Below are 25,840 nucleotides of genomic sequence, written 5' to 3'. Positions count from 1 at the left end.
CTTAAAGCTGTAGGTCTAAATTATCTGTTTCTCTTCAGGTGTTAGCACCCCTTCTACGGCGACCACTTGATATTATCTGCGTTTTAGGCCACCGGGGAATTTGCGTATACGGCGTACCATAGAAGCTGCTGTATCCTGCGACAGCACTCTCCTCATTTCCCCAGGTGCAAACGCCAGATCAAAGAGGAGCAGGGACAGGTTGCCATTTACTTTCTGTTCCACTCCTACGATTGAGCGACTGTGGCCTGATCATAAAGACAGAATAACACGTACCTCATCTTACAAATCTATTCTTTTTCTGTGAGGTCAATGCTATCTTGAGTTTCATGAGGGACAATACATTCACTTTATTCTGATTAAAGCAGTTTACAAGAGAAACCTGAGCCTTGAAATACCTTGGTGCTGGAGGTATATAGGTGGTAACGTTGTCTGCTCCAATTTTCGGCAGCAGTCTTGCACTCCTACTGGCAGAGTGTGAGAAATATTGTTTTACCCACTCAAACATTCTGAGGTGTGTGTCTCCTGGGCCAGCGGGCTTGTGAAAATCCACAATTTGGACTCTAAAAATATCAAAGAAAGTTAATATATGAAATTAATATTATTTAGATATAAATGTACCCTCAAAAGTTTAGAGTCAGTAGGATTTTTTATGTGTTTTTTAAAAATAAGTCTCATGCGCTCACTAATAATGCAGTCATTCAGTCAAAACACAGTCAAAACAATAATATTGAAAAATATTTCTACAATTTAAAAAAAAAAAGTTTTTTTTATTGTAATATATTTTAACATGTAATTTATTCCTGTGATGTCAAATCTGAATTTTCAGCAGCTTTTACTCCAGGCTTCATTGTCACATGCTCCTTCAGAAATCATTCTAATATGCTGATTTGGTGCTAAAGAAACATTTCTTCTTATTATCAAAGTTCAAAACAATTTTCTTAAGAAACAGCAATACATAAGAAGTCTTTACTGTCAATTTAATGCACCCATGTTGAATAAAAGTATTCATTTCTTTCAAAACAAAAATCTTAGTGACCCCAAACTTTTGAATGGTAGTGTATGTGTGAATGTAAACTTGGGGTTTCAATATGTACTTCACACTAAGGAAGGTGAGAACTGCATAGATTTCTGTAGCTCCTATCCAAGCCCGTGTCCCCTGCAGCCGATGTTTGAAGTGTGAAGCACCCTGAGGATCTGCACCTTGAGCCCACGCCTCCTCGATTAGGGCCTGTACTCTCGGAATGCTGGGAACTGAAACTGAAGGAACATTTATGATAGGTACTTTTCAACAAGGAGCTACGAGAATAACATGATGTTGCTGATGTTCTACCAGGTAAAAGGCTATGCTGCTCCATCCTGTGCAAAGATGAAAGAAGCATCTGGAAGTTTCTGTAGCCGCATCCCCAACCTTTGTCCCCCTCCGAAGAAGAGAAGTGATCAGTCTCAGCACAGAGCCACACATGCGCACAGTCAGAGGCATCCCTCTGGTAGTACCTATACAGAGCTTCCATAAGGCCTGAAACAGAAAAGTTAACCAGTTAAGTCCAAACCTTCAGTGGTTTTATGCATTTTCATTTTATACAGGTTTCTTTGTACTCCTCACCTGGTTGCCGCCACACACGCCTGACACCATCTGAACCAAATAAGTTTATCTTGGTTTCATCAGACCACAGGACATGGTTTCAGTAATCAATGACCTTAGTCTGCTTGTCTTCAGCAAACTGTTTGCGGGCTTTCTTGTGCATCATCTTTAGAAGATGTAACAAATTAAGTCTCATTGTTACCACAGGGTTCTATTAGGTTAGTGTTGGTTGGAATACCTTAACATTCTCAATTTAATAAAGCATGTACAAAGCATTAGACTCTCACTGATCAATGCATATATTAACAAACTTCATTCAAAACACATACAACACTCATAACTGAATTGAGTCCATGCATCAAATGGTGCCTTGAACAAGACCTACAAAGTCCCATAGAACCAAATACCAGCAATCAGAGTCCAGAACAAAAAAAGCAGTCCAAAAATCAAGATAATCCCAGCAAAAAGGAAAAATGTGTAAGAGAGAAAAAGTCAAAAACCCTCAACGGTCTCACCCACATTCACTTCTCAGGGATTTTCTGGAATCCTAAGGCAATGCCACTGAAGAGGAAAAAAAGTAATCCTCAAATGATCCCAAAAAGAGAAAAGGTGATAGTCCACTGGTAAAAGGCCTCAAAAATCACCAGGCACTCCTTTGTTGGCCTGTCTTTCACGCATGCCACCTCATGAGCTACAACTTCCCTCAAAATGGCCGCCTCTCAACTTCCTTACCCAGAGGCCTTTTACAATAAGAGTCCTTCCTTCCCCCAACACATTCCCATTCAATGTAACACATCCCCTGCCCCCACAGAAAATGGTTTACATACAAATTGTTTACCAAAAATATAAACAAATAAATAATCATCAAAACATTAATTGAAAAATGTTTTCTCTTTTATGGAGGTGTCACAGATTCCATGGGGAGGTCCTTTTTGGTACACATGCTGCCACAATTGCTTGATCTTGGCTGGACCTAGATAGAGCATCAGGTACCACGTTCATTCTCCCTTTTCTATACTGAACCTGGAATTGGAACCGTTGTAGCCTCAAGGTCCATCTGGTAAGTCGAGATGTAGTCTTTGGAGCGTTAAAGGCCCAGGACAGTGCTACATGGTCAGTATATACTACAAAGGGTACCCCCTTGAGGTAGTGGTGCCATTTTTCTACTGCCCACACCACAGCCAGGCACTCTTTCTTGGATGTAGAATAGTTTAGTTCGGCTCCCCTTAGACTCCTTGAGGCATAAACGATAACCAATTCTTCCTCACCAATCTTCTGTGTAAGTACCGCTCCCAGTCCAGTAGCACTAGCATCGGTTTGTACTTGAAAGGAATGACACGGATCTGGTTGGATCAACACAGGGGCTTGTCGCAGAGCTGCTTTCAACCTCTCTACACTCTGCTGGCACTCTTTGGTCCATACCCACACAACATTTTTCCTCTGCAAATGATACAAAGGGGCAGCAAGCTCAGTAAAATGTGGAATGAATTTGTGGTACCGTCCAATAAGGCCCAGAAACCTCTACAAAGAAGGAAGATCATGTGGAACGGGATAGTTAGTAATAGCAGCTGTCTTCTCTGAATCCACTTCCACCCCTTTTCCTGAGACTACATGGCCCAAGAATCTTAGCTCAGTCTTGAGAAAGTGGCACTTCTTCAAGTTCAGGGTCAAATTGGCCCTATGGAGTCTACCAAAAACCACTTCAAGATCTTGAAGATGCTGCTGTTTAGATGGAGAGTATACAATGATATTATCAATATACACAAAACAGATGCTGCCTCTCAACTCCCCCAACACTCTCTCCATGAGCCTCTGGAAAGTAGCTCCTGCATTTTTCAGCCCAATAGGCATAGTCAAAAAATGATATAGGCCAAAGGGGGTGATGAAAGTAGTCTTTTCCCGGCTACTCTTCTCCATTTCCACTTGCCAGTACCCTGATTTCAAATCAAGGGTGCTGAAATATTGTGCCCCATGCATAGATTCTAAAATATCCTATGCCCATCATCCATGATAAGCATCTTGAGGGGTTTTGGCATTTAAACGCCTACAGTCAACACAGAACCATAAGCATTGATCAGGTTTAGGCACAAGTACCACTGGGGATGCCCAAGGAGATTGTGAGGGCTCAATGATGCCATCTTAGATCATTTTTTGGATCTCTTCTCGAATTATTTCCTTCTTTAGCGGTAAGACTCGATAGGCTTTACACCTTACTGGGATGTCATCTGTGTTTAGAATCTGGTGGCTGGTCAGGTTTGTCCTTTCCAACTTGTCCAAACAGACAGAAGGCCATGCATGCAATAGTTGTTTTACTACCTTCAGATAACACTGTATTAGATCATCCTTTAATGGTGATTCCACAGCATTTAATGGCTCAGACATTCCAGCCTCTAGGGGCACAGCCATATACACATTGATAACTTGCTCTTCCTGCTGGCTCCATAATGGTCCTCCAAGTGGCTGGCAGAGAAATGGATAAACAGTTCATAATTCTTCTCCCCCACATTTAATCGCACTCCTGCTTGACCCAAAAAATCCAAGCCTAATATAAGGGGAAATGCAAGTTGTTTGTCTGCCATCACATAAGTGTCAACTGTCCACATCATCCCATGCCACTCGTAGGTAATGGGGACTCGGCCTTCTGAGGTCTGTGTCTTCCCATCAGCCAACACAAAGGTCCTATTAAAATGTCTCATGGGCTCACCTGGTCCAGCCAATGCTTCCCACAGCTGGCACTGCATCAAGGTAAACGTGGAGCCAGTATCTAGAATAGCCTCCACTTGCTTACCACAAACTCCCAAAACCACTTGAAGCAATGGAGGAGTGGTCGACTGCACTAGTGCAAGATGTTGAGTTGGTCCAGACAGGGGTTTGGAGGTATTAACATAACGGGCTGTTGGATTTTTCTTCCCTTTTTCATTGGCTTTAATTTGGTTTACCTTAGCCCAGCAATCTCTTTTGGAATTGAGGTCTCTTTCCACCAGTGATCCAACCTTGACTAATTGCTCCACTGTATGCACAGCACCCCTTAGGCTTCCTGCCAGAGAAGCATTGCAATTATTTAGGATTCTTCTAACCACTTCTTCTTCAGGAAGATCAGCCTTCCACTTTAAGCATAATGCCCTATAATCATAAGCAAAATCTCCAATACATTGTTCAGAACCTTGTATCATAGCTTTAAGTTGTTTCTCTACCTCAGTGAGATAGTCAGTGGGAAGGAATGCTCCCAAGAATGCTTTTTTAAACTCACCCCAGTTATGGACCTTATTTCTTTCTGCCAGCCACCAACTCCTGGCCGGTCCAGAGAGAACAGCATTTAGGATGGCTACAAGTTCTGTGTCCGACATATGTCGGAGTGTTAAAAAATTTTCACACCGCTCCACAAATTCCACTACATCACTGGTTTCTTTGGTTTCTCCAAAACTAGGGAACTCTAAATTGATTGGGGGTTTAGGATAGGAAGCTGTGGGCATCGTTGAATGCATTCTCTCACTATCTGAGGTAGCAGCCCCAAAAGAAAAACGTGTCATGGGAGTACTGGTTTTCCTGATATGGTCAACTTCCTTTCGCTACTGTTCATCCCTTCTTTGAAGACAATCTATAACACCTTTCTCTAGCTTAGCCAAAGATCTTTACATGAAAATTTCAATGTCATCAAAGCGTTGATTTACAGCATCTCTGAATACAGCTTCACGGTTTACTGCACTTTCACTGGAAGTTCGAAGACCATCTTTTAATGTGTTAATTTCAACACGTAATTCTTGGACAGATTGAGAGAGGTTTGATATTTCAGAATCTATTCTTCCCATCTCATTTCCTATGGGATTCACAATGGGTTGTGCCTCCTCATCACTTTCTTCTGCAGAAAATGGTTTACATACAAATAGTTTACAAAAATATAAACAAATAAATAATCATCAAAACATTAATTGAAAAATGTTTTCTCTTTTATGGAGGTGTCACAAAGAGACTTCCTTCTGGGATGACAGCCATGCAGACCAATTTGATGCAGTGTGCGGCTTATGGTCTGAGCACTGACAGGCTGACCCTAGACTACACCGCTGCTCTGAAGTGATTGTGAGATTCCGGTCTGTCCTTGACTTGCAGGTCTGCTGCCTTGATTAAATCAGGAAGCATATTTTAACACATTACGCATTTGATCAGGACACAGAGAAAGGAAGTAAGGTTCTCTAATGATCTGACTTTCGCCGGTGAATGGAAAAGTGGAGTCAGACGCTGCTAGTTCAGAGTAATTCAGAGTGCGTAAGGCCACTGATAGGTTCAACAATGGATACCATGTGCATACAACTGTAGTTGAAAGACAAAATTAACTAATCATTCAATGAATCAAAATCTGAAGAACTGAAGACTCACACATGATGTCAATAATAACTGACTTATTGTGTAGCTAGTAAAATAAAACTATATTTATTATGGTTTATTGACATTTATACAAAAACACAGTGTTTTATTAGTTTGTTTTTCAAGAGAATGGTAGATAAAAGTAGCAGGAACTACAGTAGATATGCAGTCAGCAGATAAGCACAATTGCATCAAGGAATTTTCTCAGCACATAGTGTCCTTGAATTAAGAATGCGGCTCTGAAAAACAAACACGGCATTCAGTTTAGACTGCCCATACAAAAATATCTAGATGAAATACATTACTGAAATTAAGAGTAAATGAATAAAATAAACAAATAATAGTGCACTTCAAAAGTTATGATGCCCAAATAAATAACTAAAGCAATGAATTCTTAAAGCTGTAGATCTAAATTACCTGTTTCTCTTCAGGTGTTAGCACCCCTTCTACAGCGACCACTTGATATTGTCTGTGTTTTAGGCCACCGGGGAATTTGCGTATACGGCGTACCATAGAAGCTGCTGTATCCTGCGACAGCACTCTCCTCATTTCCCCAGGTGCAAACGCCGGATCAAAGAGGAGCAGGGACAGGTTGCCATTTACTTTCTGTTCCACTCCTACGATTGAGCGACTGTGGCCTGATCATAAAGACAGAATAACACGTACCTCATCTTACAAAGTCTATTCTTTTTCTGTGAGGTCAAAGCTATCTTGAGTTTCATGAGAGACAATACATTCACTTTATTCTGATTAAAGCAGTTTACAAGAGAAACCTGATTCTTGAAATACCTTGGTGCTGGAGGTATATAGGTGGTAACGTTGTCTGCACTACTTTGGGCAGCAGTCTTGCACTCCTACTGGCAAAGTGTGAGAAATATTGTTTTACCCACTCAAACATTCTGAGGTGTGTGTCTCCTGGGCCAGTGGGCTTGTGAAAATCCACAATTCGGGCTCTAAAAATATCAAAGAAAGTTAATATATGAAATTAATATTATTTACATATAAATGTACTCTACTGTTCAAAAGTTTAGAGTCAGTAGGATTTTATATATGTTTTTTAAAATAAGTCTCATGCGCTCACTAATAATGCAGTCATTCAGTCAAAACACAGTCAAAACAATAATATTGAAATATTTCTACAATTTAAAAAAAAAAAAAAAAGTTTTTTATTGTAATATATTTTAAATCTGAATTTTCAGCAGTTTTTACTCCAGCCTTCATTGTCACATTATCCTTCAGAAATCATTCTAATATGCTGATTTGGTGCTCAAGAAACATTTCTTCTTATTATCAAAGTTCAAAACAATTTTCTTTAAGAAACAGCAATACATAAGAAGTCTTTACTGTCAATTTAATGCACCCTTGTTGAAAAAAAGTATTCATTTCTTTCAAAACAAAAATCTTAGTGTCCCCAAACTTTTGAATGGTAGTGTATGTGTGAATGTAAACTTGGGGTTTCAATATGTACTTCACACTAAGGGAGGTGAGAACTGCATAGATTTCTGTAGCTCCTATCCAAGCCCGTGTCCCCTGCAGCCGATGTTTGAAGTGTGAAGCACCCTGAGGATCTGCACCTTGAGCCCACGCCTCCTCGATTAAGGCCTGTACTCTCGGAATGCTGGGAACTGAAACTGAAGGAAAATTTAAGATAGGTACTTTTCAACAAGGAGCTACGAGAATAACATGATGTTGCTGATGTTCTACCAGGTAAAAGGCTATGCTGCTCCATCCTGTGCAAAGATGAAAGAAGCATCTGGAAGTTTCTGTAGCCGCATCCCCAACCTTTGTCCCCCTCCGAAGAAGAGAAGTGATCAGTCTCAGCACAGAGCCACACATGCGCACAATCAGAGGCATCCCTCTGGTAGTACCTATACAGAGCTTCCATAAGTCCTGAAACAGAAAAGTTAACCAGTTAAGTCTAAACCTTCAGTGGTTTTATGCATTTTCATTTTATACAGGTTTCTGTATAATTTAACAATTTAACAATATAACAATTATACAGCATCTCACAGAAGTGAGTACACCCCTCACATTTTTGTAAATATCTTTATCTTTTCATGTGACAACAGAAATGACACTTTGCTACAATGTAAAGTAGTGAGTGTACAGCTTGTAAATTTGCTGTCCCCTCAAAATAACTCAACACACAGCCATTAATGTCTAAACTGCTGGCCACAAAAGTGAGTAAAAGTGTCAATATTTTGTGTGGCCACCATTATTTTCCAGCACTGCTTTAACCCTCTTGGGCATGGAGTTCACCAGAGCTTCACAGGTTGCCACTGGAGTCCTCTTCCACTCCTCCATGACGACATCACGGAGCTGGTGGATGTTAGAGACCTTGCGCTCCTCCACCTTCAGTTGAGGATATCCCACAGATGTTCAATAGGGTTTAGGTCTGGAGACATGTTTGGCCAGTCCATCACCTTTACCCTCAGCTTCAGCAAGGCAGTGGTCGTCTCGGAGGTGTGTTTGAGGTCGTTATCATGTTGGAATACTGCCCTGCAGCCCAGTCTCCGAAGGGAGGGGATCATGCTATGCTCATTCATGGTTCCCTCAATGAAGTGTAGCTCCCTGGTGCCAGCAGCACTCATGCAGCCCCAGACCATGAAACTCCCACCACCATGCTTGACTGTAGTCTAGAAACACTTGTCTTTGTACTCCTCACCTGGTTGCCGCCACACACGCTTGACACCTTCTGAACCAAATAAGTTTATCTTGGTCTCATCAGACCACAGGACATGGTTTCAGTAATCAATGACCTTAGTCTGCTTGTCTTCAGCAAACTGTTTGTGGGCTTTCTTGTGCATCATCTTTAGAAGAGACTTCCTTCTGGGATGACAGCCATGCAGACCAATTTGATGCAGTGTGCGGCGTATGGTCTGAGCACTGACAGGCTGACCCCCCCACCCCTTCAGCCTCTGCAGCAATGCTGGCAGCACTCATATATCTATTTCCCAAACACAGCCTCTGGATATGACGCTGAGCATGTGCACTCAACTTCTTTGGTCGACCATGGCGATGCATGTTCTGAGTGGAACCTGTCCTGTTAAACCGCTGTATGGTCTTGGCCACCGTGCTGCAGCTCAGTTTCAGGGTTTTGGCAATCTTCTTATAGCCTACGCCATCTTTATGTAGAGCAACAATTCTTTTTTTCAGATCCTCAGAGAGTTCTTTGCCATAAGGTGCCATGTTGAACTTCCAATGACCAGTATGAGAGAGTGAGAGCGATAACACCAAATTTAACACACCTGCTCCCAATTCACACCTTAGACCTTGTAACACTAACGAGTCACATGACACCGGGGAGAGAAAATGGCTAATTGGGCGCAATTTGGACATTTTCACTTAAGGGTGTACTCACTTTTGTGGCCAGCGGTTTAGACATTAATGGCTGTGTGTCGAGTTATTTTGAGGGGACAGCAAATTTACACTGTTATACAAGCTGTACACTCACTACTTTAAATTGTAGCAAAGTGTAATTTCTTCAGTGTTGTCACATGAAAAGTTATAATAAAATATTTACAAAAATATGAGGGGTGTATTCACTTCTGTGAGATACTGTATATTATATATATACACATACACAGTGCCCTCCATAAGTATTGGAACAGTAAAGACAAAATTGCTCTGTTAACTGTGGTGTCAAGACATCTATAAATATGATTAAAGGATTAATATGAGGCAGAAGTACAGAATGTCACATTTTATTATTGGCTGTTTCAACACAAAATGTTTTACCAACTAAGAAGTACAACACTTTTAGAGTTTCATCCCTCTGCATAATGTGAGCACAAGTTTTGGGACGGTTTAACTTAAAGCAAATGTAAGCTAATATTTAATTGCAAATCCCTTGCAAGCAATCACAGGAGCGAGTCTGTGACCCAAAGACATCACCAGACTCTTAGTTTCACACTTGGAAATGCTTTTCCAGGTCTTTAATGCAGCCATTTTCAACGGTTGCTTGTTTTGGGGAATTTCTGCCTTCAGTCTCCACTTCAGCTGGTGAAATACATGTAATAAGATTTAAATCTGGAGATTGACTTGGAATGTACAGTTTGGAATGTCCTGAAAAAGATAGATACCACTGGCAAGCTTCAGCAACCGACAACGATCAGGTCAGGTCCGGTGAGAAAATCAACAGCAGTTGATGACAGACAAATGACAAGGGCTATGAAAAAAAAAAAATAAATAAATAAATATATATATATATATATATATATATATATATATATATATATATATATATATATATATATATATATATATATATATATATATATATATATAAAAAAAAAAATGTCAGTAAAATCACCAGCAACTTCAGAAAGCTGGGGTGATGGTCTCACAATCTGCTGTTCCCAGGAGACACATCAAGATCAAACATCTGATCAGTCCCAAAAATAGGAAAGCCAATTTTAACACAAACAAAAACACAGATGAGCCAGTAGAGTTTTAGAACAGATGGACAGAAGAGACAAAGATTATCCTTTATCAAAGTGGGAAAGCAAAAAGTGTGGAGAACAAAAGAAACTACAAATGATCCAAGGTATACAAGCTCATCTGGAAAGCATGGTGGAGGTAGTGTCATGTCATGGGCATGCATGTCTGCCTCTGAAACAGGCTCACTCATCTTTATTGATGACTTATTTGATGATGGCAGCAGAAGAATGAATTCAGAAGTGTAGAAAAGAATCTTGCCTACCAGTGTTCAAGAAAATGCCACCAGACTCACTGGGAAGTGCTTCATATGGCAACAGGACAATGACCCAAAACACTAGTACTGCCAAATCAATCAAGGAGATTATCATGGTAAAGAAATGTTGGGTCTTAGATTGGCCAAGTCAGTCTCCAGATTTAAATCCTATTGAACAAGCATTTAACCAGCTGAAGAGGAGACTAAAGGCAGAAACTCCCCAAAACAAGCAACCATTGAAAATGGCTGCATTAAAGGCCTGGAAAAGCATTTCAAAAGTGTGAAACCAAGAGTCTGGTGATGTCTTTGGGTCACAGACTCACTCCTGTGATTGCTTGCAAGGGATTTGCAATTAAATATTAGCTTACATTTGCTTTAAATTAAATTAAAATTTAAAAAATTTAAATTCCCAATACTTATGCTCACATTATGCAGAGGGATGAAACTCTAAAAGTGTTGTACTTCTTAGTTGGTAAAACATTTTGTGTTGAAACAGCCAATAATAAAATGTGACATTCTGTACTTCTGCCTCATATTAATCTTTTAATCATATTTATAGATGTCTTGACACCACAGCTAATAGCACAATTTTGTCTTTGCTGTTCCAATACTTATGGAGGGCACTGTGTGTGTGTGTGTGTGTGTGTGTGTGTGTGTGTGTATATATATTATATTATATTATATATATATATATATATATATATAACATATTAAGTAGGACAACTGTTATAATAATAAGAAATCTTTCTTGAGCACCAAATCAGAATATTAGAATGAATGGAGTAATAAATTACATTTTAAAAAATTAATTTTTTAAAATTAAATTTTAAGTATTTCACAATATTACTGTTTTTACATTTATTTTCATCAAATAAATGCAGTCTTGGTGAGCATAAGAGACTGTACTGTAAATTTAAGTCATTTATAAAGATACAGAAACTGGACAGATTTTCAGTCTTATAATTCATTAGCTGGACCAAATATGTGAAGATTACTGGTATTGGTATAGCAATGATGCATTCCCAATCAGACCTGATGTTTTGCTTCTGCCATCATCCACGCCGGAGGCTAGAGATTCAAGCATCTCTGCTCTTTTCCTGTGGAACTCTGCGGGAACCATCTGACCTCGAGACACAGCCCTCTCCATATTCCTCTCCATTTGCTTGCGATAACCACCACTGTTATCGAGCCCAAACTGCTTCTAAAATTCACATAAAGTCTTTTTGTGGTGGGTGGACATGAGGGTGAGTAAATGACAGAATTTACATTTTTTGGGTGCACATTTCCTTGAATTCTCATAGTGAAGTTGCCTGTAGCTTACCTGGAGCTTCTTAAAGTCCTCAGCTTCCCGTCTGCTCTCTGCCTCCCTCCACTTTTGCTCCTCTTCCTCCTGAAGCTTCCTGGCCAGAGTCAGGTCTCCAGATGAATGTCCTCAAAACACCCAAACCAAACAGAGTGTCAAGTCAGAAGTTTTAAGAAACCAAAGTTTTTCTCTGCCAATAGCTACAAAGATTTCATGTTGAGTCATTGTTGAGTCTTTATGCATTATACTTGTGAAGACAACCTACAGAACTTAAGCTGTAACTCTAACAAACAATTCCAGAAAAAAGTTCATATGCATTTGCATACTTAATAATATCCACATACCTGTTGCAGATGCTGAGCCATATTCCAGGTGGAGCTCAAAATGCTCCTGCAGGGAGGTGCTGTTGGAACAGCTCAAAGAACACATTGGACACTCATAAAGTATCACACCTGGAGATTCCAATTATACAGTTACAGGTTAGTTTGGCCATTCACTTTTTGAATGAGCAGAGCTGCCAAATCCTTGCTAACTCACCTGATCTACCATTGCTTGTAGATGCTTCTGTTGAAGTGCCAACATCAGGACCAGCACCTTAAGATGGCAAACCATATCAGATTTCAATCATAGACAGTTAGTTATAAAAAGAGGGTAAAATAAACAATTCTTTACTTTGTAAACATGCAAATATTCTTGATGTTTTGAGGTAAGACACCTTCAGTCACATCTTGGTCCTGTAAATGAAGCTCAACATGCTCCTGCAGAATAAAGCAGTCATTGCAGACCAAATTGCACATTGGACATGGAAAGTGCCCTTCTGCAATACACAAAGGGAAAAGTATTAGCCTAATGCTTCATGTAAAATCAGTTTTATGTTGTAAAGTGAAGAGCACCTTTAATAGGTGAGGACAAACGCTTCTGCTTTGATTTTCGATGGCTGTCTTCTCTCTCTCTTCTGGGGATAGTGCTGGGTGTTTGTGTAGTTCTGTCCAGTTTTATCGCACCACTCGCTGTGGCTGCTGCAGGTGGTGAACTCTTCAAGCTGGTCGAGGTTTCCTGAGAAAGAGCGGTCCCTGTAATCAGGCTGGTCATCCCGTTTACCCGAAAGGATGAAGGGTGACCAGATGACAGGGGTGAGGCTTGAGATACCTTGTACGTATTTTTCACACTGCAAGTCCTTGGAGAAATCTGACTTTTAGCAATCCAGTCATTTGAGATTTGCGGTCCACTGTCAACCACTGTCGCATTCATGTCCTTGCAGTCTTTTTCTATGTGTGCGGTGTTGATGTGGAAGCTTAGCTCATCGTACGAGACCCCGGACAAAGAGCAGAACGGGCAGGCTATTACATTCTCCATGTGTCCCAAGAGGAGATGGGTTCTCATCTCTGCTTCAGATGGGAGCTCTTCACAGCAGATGTCACACACAGGCATCACAAGGCTGGATGAAACGAACGGAATAATAGTTTCAGCCAAATTTTCATAGTTACTACAGGTTTTGTTAGTATAATAAAAGTGGGGCAAATTTACAACCACTGCCATCAAGACAAAAAACAAAAAAACAAAAAAACAAAAACAATCAAAATGATAAGATCCTGAAAGCTTCTTACATTGTCTAAAGGATATCAATTATTCATTTATTCTTATTTTACAACAGTACAGACCTGTCACAATTATTTTAATGTTTCTTCCTTAGAAATAAATCATTGTGGATTTAATCATACTGCACTAATATTACAATAGAAAATGAAGGAATGACATAAAAATATCAAACATAACAGCATAGTCATATTTAATACAATTTTAACCTTAATTAATATATTACTATAAAATATGAAATATTCATTTTGTTTGATTGTTTGTTTTAAAAAAGCTTTAGTGTGAATGGCAAGTGGAATAAGACTAAAGTGGTGGAAAAAAGAGAAATATGGTAAACGTCTGTTAATATTTTAATATAAATACAATAACAATTATTTGTATATAATATGTATAATTCACGTAATTCTACTCCTGTGCAATGTTTGTTTATAAAGCCATAAAGGAAATTATAATCGCATTTATTTATGTTACAATTAATCGTCAGTCAGAATCTCATAATCGTGACAGATATGCTTAGCTTCATGGTAAATTTTTGTAAAAGACGCATTTAAAATGTCATTATCAGCTAAAACTCTGAGATGCGGCTGTATGACCTTAACTTACTTAACCTGAAATCAAGATTTTATCAAGACGCGACATTATGCGTCGATTCTGTCAACAAAACTGGACAATCAGGCTGCTACACAATAACACATATAACATGTAAATGTCTTCTTCTACTGACTTCATGCACAACAACAAAAACCCACTGTAAAACTATCTCAAAACCACTATTTATATGCAACGTACCTTTTTAGAGGTAGATATGTTGACTTAAAGAATTACCCGTTTCACTTTCCATTTATTTTATTGAATGAGGCCGCTCATGAAAACCGGAAACAGCAGCGGAGGTGACGTTCTCGCCACCAGTCGACGCCATATTGCCCTCAGCTGGAGGAACTCGGGAGGGTCTTGAGAGAAATTTAAAAACACACGACCAGCATTTCCCTCTCCAATCTACGACTAATGGGTGAGAATCATGCACTATCTAAAATGTAAAGGTGTTTTCTTTTCGTGTAGCGAATGAGGCAACAGGGCGCTTAGACAGAGTAATTAACTATTTTTGACGTTTATGCCAAGCTAGCACAACACGGCTAGCATGTTAGCACAGAGCACAGTTTAGGATGAAAGTGAAAAAGCCTGCTGGAATTGAGTGTTTATAAACCTCTAACATATTAAAAGTGTGTTAGTGGCTTTACATGACTGATTTGAGACCTGTATGGTCTTGGTTCTAACAATCCGTCTATTGCACACTAAGTAGTTGCTAATGCGCTACAGAAAATAATGAATACCAGGAACATTTAGTTGTTTGACGAGCCAAATAAACTGTGTGGGATCAGTGCTGATATAGAGGCTTATACGATTAATGAGAACCATTTTTACTTGGGTAGTGTGGTAAATTGTGTGTGTAGTATTAGTCCAGTCCTCCCCTATCCATACATAACAAGCTGACCCGAAGTGCTGCGTTTGTGTAAACCGACTGTTTAGAAGGTAGAGAAGATGTCGACGTATGGTTTGAACCTTGAAAGTTTCTCCTAAAAATGACAATGCTGTCATGTTTTCATGTTGCTCCAATCCCGATCTATATGATTTTCTTTATTCTGCCGTGGAACAAAAAAGATGTGGAGACTGACAGCCTCAGTCACCATTCATTTTCATTGCATCCTTTTCCACACATTGAAACTAAATGGTTACTCAGACTTCTTCCATTCTGAATAATGTCTCATTTTGTGTTCCACTCAAGTAAGAAAGTTAAATTGTTTAGGAAAAACTTGTTGGTTTTGGAAAACCTGTTTGGGAGTAGTAAGCTTTTTACTAAAACGGGTCAAAAATCACAATTAAGGGCTGAGGGATGAAACTGTTGTATTATGAAACTGTTGGACATCTCTGCTAAAAGACTCTTCATGGAGTGTAAGATACTGTAAATATAAATATGGTCTTTTGCTAAATCCACTGGTAATATCAGCAAAAGCTACTGAGTTTAAGTGACCATGAAATCAAAATGGACATTTCTTGTTTGTTTGTTGTTGTTGTTTTATGGAAAATGTTGCAATAAGGAAGAAAAGACTATCACAACTTTCATTTTCACATTGATTTAAAGTGTTTAGTTCTGTACCAGTGTTGGGTATGTTACTCTAAAAAAGTACTTAATTACTAGCTGCGAGATTACTGTAATTACTCTCTCTCTAATAAGTATTGCATTACTTATTACTAATTACTTTCTAAATCCCATATCAACCTCAACCAGTTGAACAACAATACAAGGAAATGCATAAAACTGCTCTTTTAATTCTTTCAAATAAAAAATAATCTTAAACTGACCAAAGTATTTAAAGGGACATTAAAAACATACATTTTAACATTAGATGTTACATTTTTATGTTAAATCCACTATTGTTTCATGTATAGTCTATATAGTATTTAATGCAATTACATCAGAAGTAACTGTAATTAAATTACAGAAAAATTAAGAGTAATCCCTTAAGTACTTAATTTAAGTAATAATTAATTAATGCATTACACCCAACACTTCTGAACTGTCTTCTCAAAGGAGCTGAACAACAAGAACATTGAACAGATATTAAAGGAAGTTCAGCATGCAAAGTGTCAGTTAGCACTCAGTGATGTTACACAGGAAATCCTAGTATTGACAACCATAATTGCTTTCAGATAAACCATTCCTTTTGTCTTCACGTGATATTTGGCTCAAATTAAGAGGAGAATTGCATACTGGCTCAACCAGTTGTGAATCTTGTATGCATTGCTATAGGCTTACAGTTGATGTGCAGAATAGGCAACAGAAATTGAGTATCAGAATGTGCATCTGACCACGTTCCTTTTTCTAACCTGAAGACGCGATGGCTAGCCCGGGCAAAGAAAACTATCGAATGAAGAGCTACAAGAATAAAGCCCTGAACACCCAGGAAATGCGTAGACGCAGAGAGGAGGAGGGGATACAGCTGCGTAAACAGAAGAGGGAGGAGCAGGTTTGCCATCATTCTTTCTTCATTATTATACAAGCACATTACATTACAGTTGTGTTCGTGAATGACTGACTGCACATTATGGAATATATGTGTATATATTGAAGGGTTATATTATCATAAATAAGAAAGTAAATTGTGCTACCTTCTTTGTAGCTGTTCAAGAGGAGGAATGTGTGTGTACCACCTGGTGATGAGTCTATGCTTGAATGCCCCATTCAAGACCCTGATATCAGCTCCACTGTACCTGTATCAGGTGTAAGTAAACCAGTCAAATCATAATTTTAAGTATATTGACTATTCAGCACTTTAAACAAAAATCTGTCTTTTATTTATTGGATTATTATATTTTGGTGCTCAATTTTTTTTTATTATACCAATGTTGAGTTTGAAACAGTTGTGCTTCTTAATATTTTTGTGGAATCACATTTACATTTTTCCAGGATTCTTTTGTGGATAGAACATTAAAAAGAACAACATTTATTTGAAATGGAAATCTTTTGTAACATATAAACCTTTATTGGCATATTTATTGGCACATTTTGTACATTTAAACTTTTTTTAATGCAGAAAGCACATCTAGTATAAACATTGTCAATCTGTGCAGGAAGGAGTTATAACCCAAGACATGATTCAAATGATGTTCTCTGAGGATCCAGACCAGCAGCTCATAGCCACTCAGAAGTTCAGAAAGTTACTCTCTAAAGGTTGGTGTCTTCATTTCCAAGTCTCATAGATTCAAGGATGACAGATGTTTAAAGATTTAAAGATTAAGATGTTATTTATTTCCCTCAGAGCCCAATCCTCCCATTGACGAGGTCATCCTCACACCTGGTGTCGTCAACCGATTTGTTGAATTCCTAAAAAGGAGTGATAACTGCACTCTGCAGGTAAGAACATGTCATAGTACAAGCCCTTCAAAAGATAATTTGCCATTACAGCCAAGCTTTAAGATGCTATTGTTGCTTGTTTTGACCAGTTTGAAGCAGCCTGGGCCCTGACCAACATTGCCTCAGGGACCTTCCTACACACCAAGGTGGTCATTGAGACGGGGGCCGTGCCCATCTTCATAGAGCTGCTCAACTCAGAGTATGAGGATGTACAAGAGCAGGTGACATTTTGCAGATTGTTACCTAGTTCATGCCTTTCAGCCAATAGCTGGTTTATCTGAACTCCACAGCACCATGAAAGGGATATGTTGTGTATAACTGACTTTGCAGGCAGTGTGGGCGTTAGGAAATATTGCCGGGGATAATGCAGAGTGCAGAGACTACGTCCTCAACTGTGGCATCTTGCCCTCTCTTCAACAGTGAGTGCCTTCTCATCCCAAAACTGCAATTGAATGTGCTTATATTTGTTGATTTTAAGGAAGTGTATAATGCTGGAAGCTATTATCTGTTATCTCAATAGTGCAAGTCTGAGGGTTTTTTTTTTTTCTTTTTTTCCTGCAACTAACTGACTAATTAAAATTTGGTTGACTAATCCTTTTCTTGTTGACTAACATTTAGCCAACTATTAGGGGCTTGCCCTACTGTTAACATATCAGCTGTACTAAAATGCAATATAAATACTACAATTTAAAAAAACTTTTCTATTATTATACAATTTAAAATTTATTCAATTTCTTGTGATGGCAAGGCTGGATTTTCTATTGCTATTACTCCAGTCTTCAGTGTCACATGATGTGTGTGCGCATTTTAAAGAAATCCTTTTATTCATATATTTGTTAGAGCTGCAAAGATTCTGGATAAATTGAGAATCACAATTTTTTTGTTTCAAATAGAGATCATGATTCTCCCATGATTCTGAACAGACAACTGAACAAAATAACATGTAATTTACTAGAGGTTCTGACAAAATGTTAATTGCTTTGAAAAATGTTCAAAAAGAAATCAGTTTGAATGAATGGTTCAATAACTCATTCATAAATACTTCACTTGTTTCATTTACTGGATGGATCAGCATTTTTGGGCACAGATCCATTAAGTTTTGTAATAGACATAGCCGCTGTCATTAATTTGGCTTGAAAAATGTAGGAATGAAATTGCGTTAGTGACAGTAGTGTATATTGTATGCTGCTTGACAAAAATATTTAGTCAGAAATACACAGCTGTGTATTGAATGACTGGCAATGCAGAAAGGTGCTTTATAGGATCCAGATGGCATGTCTAACTGGACCAAGCTAACAGTCCAAACTTTAACACTTTAGTTGCATTACCTAAGTTCCAACCCCCCCCCCCCAAAAAAACAACAACTAGCTTCCTGTTCTTTTTTTTTTTTTTTTTTTTTTTTTTTTTTTTTTTAAATTGTATGGATTTTAAAGGGTTTCAAGTTTCATGGAATCTCTCTGTTCAAAAAAATTTAATCTTGTTGGTTGAAGTCTTTTGATTAGGAGCCTTACTCTTATAAGAACAGCTGACACTAAATAAGCCTCACTTCTTCGTGTCATTATGATGTTTTCCACTCTCAAATTGCTGGTTGTGTGTTTTGTGACTTGAGATGGTGTGCTTGTTTCACTGTGCTATGGCATTTTTCAGCTGTAGTGTCTGTTATATAAGTCTTTCCCATGACCGCCATCTAGTGGTATGATTGCACAGCGCATCAGTTTTCTTTTTCCCTCATCTCTGCAGGTTGCTTGCGAAATCAAATCGGCTCACTACCACCCGGAACGCCGTGTGGGCACTGTCCAACCTATGCAGAGGGAAAAATCCCCCTCCGGACTTTGCAAAGGTGAGTTTGCAAACCAGTTCTGGTTAAACCACATTCCAAATGAATAGTTATCAAATTTCAGTCGTACACACAACACACTCTTTGTTTAAACAAGCATTTTTCTTCCGTAAACATGATGCATATACTTAACCAAGCAAATGTTCCTCCTTCACAGGTGTCGCCCTGTCTGAGCGTGCTCTCCAGATTGCTCTTCAGCAGTGATCCTGATGTTCTTGCAGATGCCTGCTGGGCACTTTCATATCTGTCGGATGGACCCAACGACAAAATCCAAACAGTTATTGATTCAGGCGTGTGCCGCAGACTGGTGGAGTTGCTCATGTGAGGAACAGACATGCTAACACAAGCAATAAACCTTGTGGTATCTGTTTTACCACTGACTTGGGCATAACATCCATGTGTTTGGTCATTCACAGGCACAGTGATTACAAAGTGGTGTCCCCTGCACTGAGAGCAGTGGGGAACATTGTAACAGGAGATGACGTTCAAACCCAGGTAGTGTAGCTCCTTTATGACATTCTAAGTTGTCCACATAGTGACAAAAAGGAGCAGTTTTCTTATCTGTTGTGCTGCTCTACGTCAGGTGATTCTGAACTGCTCCGCTCTGCCCTGCCTGCTCCATTTACTCAGCAGTCCGAAGGAATCCATCAAAAAAGAGGCATGCTGGACCGTCTCCAATATCACCGCTGGGAACAGAGTGCAAATCCAGGTGCTTTAGCCTTACTGTGACATTATAAGATAATTACACAACACATATTGTGTTTGAACAGCCATGGTTTGATGCTTGTTTTGTTGCAGGCGGTGATTGATGCCAATATATTCCCAGTGCTAATCGAGATTCTGCAGAAAGCAGAGTTCCGCACCAGGAAAGAGGCCGCGTGGGCAATAACCAACGCCACCTCGGGAGGCACGCCAGAGCAGATGAGGTGCACTGTGGGCTCTTTTGCTTTGCTTTATACCTCATTTTAGGAATTTGAAAGGATTTATTCTGATTGAGGAGGACTCATTGCAGCTCATTATTTTTCAAATGTTCTGAGAATGTAGATCTTAGTTTGCTTATGTAACTCATGCGAAACCACCCACATGCTGCCTCAGGTTATCATTTGCCCATAATCTGTCTTAAGACAGACTTGAAGAGCTTAGTATTTATGTGGGGATTTTAGCTAGACTAATAACGGTCATTAAACCACTGAGTAGGATCAAAGCGCATGACACATTTCTGGCCTGTAGATGGCAGTAATAGTCAAATCAGCAGACCATCATTAAAACGGTGATGTCCAAACCTGCTCCTGGAGAGCAAGGCTGCGTCGTGCAGTTTAAGCTTTAATATCTTAAACTTTAATATCTGGGACAGCCAAAAATCGTGCAGTGTATCCCGGGCTTTAAGCTTTAATATCTTTTAAAAGTAGCTTTAAGCCCGGGATACACTGCATGATTTTTGGCTGTCCCAGACGAAAGATTGCCATCGTGAAATAATCGTGGCGATTTCTGTGATCGTGGTTGTGGTCTTAATCGGTGGTCCTATGTCGTACAGTGAGAGAGGTTCAAAGACGGCCGTTTTTGTTTAAAGTTTATGTTAACCACTATCGCATGCTGATGACGTTTTATTCTTCAATAGAAAATTGCATCGTAGCCTACGAGTCAATAGGTGTCATCATCGTGCAGTCTACATGCATGTCGTACCCAAGTTTAGTAGATCCATGTCGCACAGTGTGATAAAGTAATGATTTTATAGGATTGCTAAAATTGTGCAGTGTATCCAGGGCTTTAGACACGCACTCGCGAACTTCCCTAAGCACTTCCCCTCTGGGGAATCCCTGCCACCATTTTCAAGTGTGTTCCACTTTGTGATGTGGACGAGGAATGTTTATATGGACAGACCCTAGCTCCCTTGATTTTGACAGAGGGAGCGAGTCTACTTCATATGTACACTTCAGGCAGCTCCACATTATATATACCACAATGCAACACGATTGTGACGTCACCGCATATGGCGTTTAATTTACCCCACCACAAACAACTCTATGATATATTAATAATTTTTTTTAAACATTTAAAACGACCCCAACACACCTACATACATATAGAATGCTGCATTGAACAGTTTCATAAGGGGAAAATAATAATAAATCAACTCCCATAGTAGTGGATTCCAAGTGATCAAGGGCTTAGGACCAGTTCAGCCCATTGCAATGGTTCTGCCAGTAGAGGGAACTCATGCAATGTAAGTAATGACATACATCCGAATCAATGAGACTGAGGGAAGTTAGCTAGGGAACAGCATAAAAAAACTAACTGGAATGTAGCTCTACGGTCCTGCAGACTTCAGTTCCAACCCTGTTCCAACACACCTGTCTGTAATTATCAAGCAATCCTGAACACCTTGATTAGCTGGTTCAGGTGTGTTTAATTGGGATTGGAGCTGAAATCTGCAGAGCAGGGTCTGGCTGCAAGTGGAGCTCCACTATCAAACAGGAAATATGTCACCTCCACTTGAATAATTTTGTCTCAGCAGTGTTAGCTGATGTTGCATGACAACTAGGCATAATCTTATGTTTTTATGGCTTGTATTAAAATAACATAGTGAGGCAAAATCGCACAATTAAATGACAATTAATAAATTTACTAATCATTGTGTTTTACTAACGTCTACACCTACCTCAACCCTAAACCTACCCTTACAATAATGCAAATACAGTAATTAAATGATGCAATATTGATGTAGCTATAGCTAGCTCCACTAGTGGAGGTGACGTATTTCCTGTTTGAGAGTGGAGCTCCACTCGCCCCTTAAGTCTACAGCCAGACCCTATTGGATATGCAGGATGCTAGCTCTCCAGGAACAGGGTTGGACACACCTGATTAAAGGGAATAGCTCACCTGAAAATTAAAATTCTTTCATCATTTACTTACCCTCAAGTTGTTCCAAACCTGTATGAATTTCTTTCTTCTGCTGAACGCAAAAGATATTTTGAAGAATGTTGGTAACCAAAAAGTTGATTGACCCCATAGACTTCCATAGTATTTTTTTTCCTACTGTGGAAGTCAGTGGGGTCCATCAACTGTTTGGTTACCCATACTCTTCAAAATATCTTTTGTGTTCATCAGAAGAAAGAAATTCACACAGGTTTGGAACAACTTGAGGGTAAGTAAATGATGAAAGAATTTAAATTTTTAGGTGAACTATCTCTTTAAAGTAATTTTTCTTTTTTAAAATGTTTTATTTTTCTTCACATTATGTGGTTATGTAAATACTAGGGCTGCCAATTTAACACATTTATTTAGTGCACTTAATAATTCCAATTTTTATATATATATATATATATATATATATATATATATATATATATATAGTGATATTTTCATCTGATGCTTCAGGAAGTCCTAAATTACTATGTAAGCTTTTCTGTCATTTAGATTTGTTATATTTAACCCACATAATAGGAGAGAAAGCATACTTTTTAAGTGGTTGTAATGTTTTGTTTTACACACAGATACTTGGTTTCTCTCAACACTATAAAGCCCATGTGTGACCTGCTCACGGTGATGGACTCCAAGATTGTGCAGGTGGCCCTGAATGGTCTGGAGAACATCCTCAGACTGGGAGAACAAGAGTCCAAACAGAACGGATCAGGCATCAACCCTTACTGTGCCCTCATTGAAGAGGCTTACGGTAGGCATGCAGCACCTCATACCTTCTGTCACCTTATGCATTATTTATTTATTTATTTATTTATTTATTTGATTTCCAGGTCTAGAAATGTTGTTTATAGATATATTGTCATAATAAATATTTGTTATAATACTCTTTTGTGAGAAATTATATCTAGAAAATTATTTTAAAAAATCTTATCCAATAATCTCAAACAACTGGAAAAGTAATGGAAATATGATTAAAAGAGGTGGAGTTATGATTATCAGCTTATTGGTGGTGGTTATAATAATATATTATACTTCAAAACATTATTATTGTTAGTTATTTTTATTAATAATAATAAATAATAGCACATTTGTGTTTGATTATCCATTGTATTTTGCTGGCCAATTTTTTTAAAATTATGTTTACAATCTGAATTGTCATGCTTTTCATTCATGCAAGCTCTTTTTTTTCCATGCTGTTTATTTGTTTCTATTTGTTTGATTGATGTTCTCCTCAGGCTTAGACAAGATTGAGTTCCTGCAGAGCCATGAGAACCAGGAGATTTACCAGAAGGCCTTTGACTTGATCGAGCACTACTTCGGGGTGGAGGAGGAAGACGCCAGCATCGTTCCGCAGGTGGATCAGAATCAGGGCCAGTACATTTTCCAGCAGTCTGAGGGACCGATGGAGGGCTTCCAGCTCTAACCCTTATACCTGTGCTACTGGCCAAGCTTCAGTCCTTGCTTCCTCCATCCTGCCTGGAGTCTCCTCTCCCTCCCTCTCTGCAGCGCACGACCTCCGCTCCAGCCTCGCTCCAAGACTCGGAGGCCCAGGTCCGCTACTCGCAGCAGAGATGACACCTGCGCCCCCACCAAACCCAACCCACTAAATCTTCCATTTCCATCCTGTCCATCTTCCTAGCTCCTTGATCGAGAGAGAAGATCTGTGAGGTGAACCATGGAGGGCAAAGCTCAGAGTCTGTAGTTTAAGTCCATTTGAGACTTACAAAAAGCATCTTGCTTTTGTTATTCTTGTTGTTGATGATGTTATTATTATTATTATTATTATTATTATTATTATTAGACATTGGCACTGGTGTCCTGTAAAGTAAACTTTACTCCATGTCCCTTGAGAAATGTGAAACTACCTCTTCAATCAGAAAACAAAGTGTTTGACAAACACCCAGCCTTTAGCTCTGACAGTTCTCTTCTCTTGCTAATTAAATGCTTCTATGCAAACAAATATGTAATTTTGGGGTGGCAGAAATCACAAGATCTAACGGAATGTTTGGCCAGGCAGAGCAACTAATGTATTTACATTGATACATTTGCTTTGGATGACTTCCTTGACTTTGTGTGCCATCACACCCACTGTGTTTATTCACAATGCATCCTGAGGGCATGTCAAGCCTAGTTACACTATTTATTCTGACGTTTTGTTAACTGCTAACCTGGGAGATTCAGAGCCGTATTTATTATGCTTTTTGGAAGGAAACGGTCTGTGGGCTCCGGCTGTTGGGAGACCACCACACAGCCCACTTCCTCTCAGCACCCACTTTGCTGATGCTGTTAATGCGTTAAAAGCGTCGCATGAAATTTATTTAAGTGTGGTCACGTGATCACCAAGATGCAGTTGTTCGTATGTATGCATATCATTGGGTTTCTCATCTCACCTGAAGGTGTTTATTTTCGTGCTGACTGGCTTTAATTTGATTTTTTTTTTTTTTTTTTTTTTTTTTAATGTTCAAATGTTAGAAAGTGTTGAGATGTAGTAAAATGTGTATATTATATATACATTAAGGATAGGAGGAGGATGTTTTTCAGTGAAATGGTCTTGGTGTGCAGTGAAATACTAATGTAAGGAAAGCATCTTTTATAACATTCTTTGTTCAGAGAACTTTTCTTCAGATATCCCCCACTAGTGCTCAAATTTCCTATAAGGAACTTATGTTCAAATTCTTTCTTTTATTTAATTTTTTTAATCGCTTCATCTGAATTTACATACAGAAGATTGCCTTTGTAATGAAACCTGTTTGGCACAAACTTCCTCTGTTCTTTGTTTTTGGTTTGATTATTTACTTCCTCATGTTCTGCCCGTAAATGCACCCTTTTTCCTTTAAAAAAAGTTTGATCCAAATAAGAGTTATAATGAGAAGTCAGTATATTTACAAAAAAAAATCATTGAGATTGTAAAAATAAAACTTTATCAAGCACATTCAATTGTGTATAGTTTTGTAAAATTTCTCATGTTTGTATAATGTTTTCTAAGTTTGGGTTGTTTTTTTCGCATAAGGAAAAAAAAAAACATCTGTGTTTTAAGTTATCATTGGTACAAAGCTTCAGTATAGAGGAGATCATTGCTTTCCTCGAGGACAAATGTTGATATTGTGTGAAATGATGTAGGCAAATACACAGACAAATAAAATGTTCTGTTAAACATTTAAATAACAAGTGTACTGTGGTTTGATTAAGCTACAAGGTGTATCCTTTCACGCAGAACGCGTTCTTGCGCAGTGCAGCCTCGAACCATGTCTCGCGACGCAGTTTTAAACAGTTGAACTTGTTTATGGACAAGGCTAATGCTCAACGGTCAACGAAGAGATCCACATGTTTGCACAAAAAAGCAATTAAAAAGCAGTACAGTGAAACGCAGAAACACGTTCTTTATAAACTGCAAATTAATGTCCGTGAATACAAAAGCACATACTCAAATACCAAGACAAGACGCCAAAAAAAGTTGACCACTAAATTTGATCCATACCAAGTCGCAGAAACCATTTTACAGACCTGGGGCCAGTTGCATAGACATAGCCATTATGTTAAAGGTGCCCTAGAATTAAAAATTGAATTTATCTTGGCATAGTTAAATAACAAGATTTCCGTACATGGAAATGACATACAGTGAGTCTCAAACT

General features: G+C 38.8%; 3 protein-coding genes across 4 annotated transcripts; 1 reads left to right on the top strand and 2 right to left on the bottom strand.

Moving 5' to 3' along the window:
• Window positions 1-1,382: 1,382 nt before the first annotated feature.
• LOC125243127 lies at window positions 1,383-5,899 on the bottom strand. The gene is made up of 2 exons (XM_048152479.1): window positions 2,102-5,899; window positions 1,383-1,516 (listed from the first exon to the last, which is right to left on the bottom strand). Exon 1 carries the CDS (start codon window positions 5,110-5,112, stop codon window positions 3,973-3,975), a length of 1,140 nt encoding a protein of 379 aa, XP_048008436.1. The 5' UTR covers window positions 5,113-5,899; the 3' UTR covers window positions 1,383-1,516; window positions 2,102-3,972.
• An 86-nt stretch (window positions 5,900-5,985) lies between these two features.
• On the bottom strand, window positions 5,986-14,462 carry LOC125243125 (zinc finger containing ubiquitin peptidase 1). 2 transcript variants are annotated; one of them, XM_048152476.1, is made up of 13 exons: window positions 14,326-14,462; window positions 13,090-13,378; window positions 12,834-12,996; window positions 12,656-12,757; window positions 12,478-12,534; window positions 12,285-12,392; window positions 11,959-12,068; window positions 11,670-11,838; window positions 7,649-7,834; window positions 7,413-7,575; window positions 6,734-6,897; window positions 6,362-6,582; window positions 5,986-6,183 (listed from the first exon to the last, which is right to left on the bottom strand). In XM_048152476.1, the coding sequence occupies exons 2-13, from the start codon at window positions 13,369-13,371 to the stop codon at window positions 6,136-6,138; spliced, it is 1,773 nt and encodes a 590-aa protein (XP_048008433.1). In that variant the 5' UTR covers window positions 13,372-13,378; window positions 14,326-14,462; the 3' UTR covers window positions 5,986-6,135. The 2 variants fall into 2 exon arrangements, with proteins under 2 accessions (XP_048008433.1, XP_048008432.1); XM_048152475.1 differs by having other exon boundaries at window positions 12,834-13,378.
• Window positions 14,408-25,370, top strand: kpna5 (karyopherin alpha 5 (importin alpha 6)). The gene is made up of 14 exons (XM_048152478.1): window positions 14,408-14,545; window positions 16,429-16,562; window positions 16,716-16,817; window positions 17,167-17,266; window positions 17,355-17,449; window positions 17,539-17,670; window positions 17,780-17,868; window positions 19,190-19,289; window positions 19,444-19,607; window positions 19,703-19,781; window positions 19,870-19,995; window positions 20,085-20,212; window positions 22,781-22,959; window positions 23,444-25,370. Exons 1-14 carry the CDS (start codon window positions 14,542-14,544, stop codon window positions 23,629-23,631), a joined length of 1,620 nt encoding a protein of 539 aa, XP_048008435.1. The 5' UTR covers window positions 14,408-14,541; the 3' UTR covers window positions 23,632-25,370.
• The last annotated feature ends 470 nt before the right edge of the window (window positions 25,371-25,840 follow it).

Source organism: Megalobrama amblycephala, linkage group LG13, assembly GCF_018812025.1.
Source record: "Megalobrama amblycephala isolate DHTTF-2021 linkage group LG13, ASM1881202v1, whole genome shotgun sequence".
Classification (NCBI taxonomy): domain Eukaryota; kingdom Metazoa; phylum Chordata; class Actinopteri; order Cypriniformes; family Xenocyprididae; genus Megalobrama; species Megalobrama amblycephala.
The sequence above is the reverse complement of the archived record's forward strand: the minus strand, read 5'-3'. Positions and strand labels throughout refer to the sequence as shown.